The following is a 1,216-nucleotide window of genomic DNA, read 5'->3' as shown; positions in this document are numbered from 1 at the left end:
GACTAAACCGACCACGTCATCGCTTGCACCTACTACGACCAAATCTGTATCGTCAACTCCTGCACCTGCCACCACTAAGCCTACGTCGTCAACTCCATCACCCAGCACTACCCAGCCATCCTCGACTACCCACAAGCCAACAAAACCAGTACAGCCAACGTTCACACCACCTACCACCACGAAGCCTACGTCTGCCACACCTGCGCCTGCTACGACTAAACCGACCACGTCATCGCTTGCACCTACTACGACCAAATCTGTATCGTCAACTCCTGCACCTGCCACCACTAAGCCTACGTCGTCAACTCCATCACCCAGCACTACCCAGCCATCTTCGACTACCCACAAGCCAACAAAACCAGTACAGCCAACGTTCACACCACCTACCACCACGAAGCCTACGTCTGCCACACCTGCGCCTGCTACGACTAAACCGACCACGTCATCGCTTGCACCTACTACGACCAAATCTGCATCCTCAACTCCCGCACCTGCCACCACTAAGCCTACGTCGTCAACTACATCACCCAGCACCACCCAGCCAATCTCCTCGTCCCCCAAGCCTCCCACCACCAAGCCAGTTGCCTCAACTCCTGCACCCAGTACTCCCAAACTTGGCACTACTACGGCAGCACCATACAACCCCTACACCACCATCAAGCCAGTTACTCCTGCACCTAGTACCACGTCCGCCCCTCTGTCGCAGTTAGCCACGTGCCGCTGCACTACCGGCGACTGCCCTGCCTCTGGCGTGTGCTCCAATTGTGCAGTTGCGTTGGGGTATGGCACTACCTCGTGCCTGGTTGGGTGGACAGAAGCCAACTGCCGCACACAACAAGCTGGACCAGTGTACACGTGGTGCGGCCCGTCGTCGGTGTAATCCCTTGTTTGCATATACATACAGACAGTACTACTACTGTGCATGTCCTTGATAATCAATTTTGTTTTCATGGTATTCCCAATGTTGTTCTCCACTACTACTTTAGATCATTCAAATCGCAATCGACCAATCAAAAATGGCGCTTCTATAATGCTTTGACTATGTACATATGTACTTTATAGTCTAGACAATGAGTACTATTATGTAGTAATACATACAGTGCTTTAATCCACACAATGAGTAGTAGTACCCAAAACGACCAGTTTGTGCCGATAGGTGTGCTATATATATATATATATATATGGTCATGAACAGAAGGATGACGCAAATACATAG

The 1,216-nt window shown here is 50.9% G+C and overlaps 1 protein-coding gene across 1 annotated transcript; it reads left to right on the top strand.

Moving 5' to 3' along the window:
- Positions 1 to 97: 97 nt before the first annotated feature.
- Positions 98 to 962, top strand: H257_15269 (hypothetical protein; the record flags this gene model as incomplete). The annotated part of the gene is made up of 1 exon (XM_009843303.1): positions 98 to 962. A coding segment is annotated over one exon (783 nt), but the record flags the coding sequence as incomplete, so codon positions are not given.
- Positions 963 to 1,216: the final 254 nt, after the last annotated feature.

This window comes from Aphanomyces astaci (assembly GCF_000520075.1).
Source record: "Aphanomyces astaci strain APO3 unplaced genomic scaffold supercont1.68, whole genome shotgun sequence".
NCBI lineage: Eukaryota > Oomycota > Saprolegniomycetes > Saprolegniales > Verrucalvaceae > Aphanomyces > Aphanomyces astaci.
Note: the sequence above shows the minus strand (reverse complement) of the source record. Positions and strands in the feature narration are given on the sequence as shown.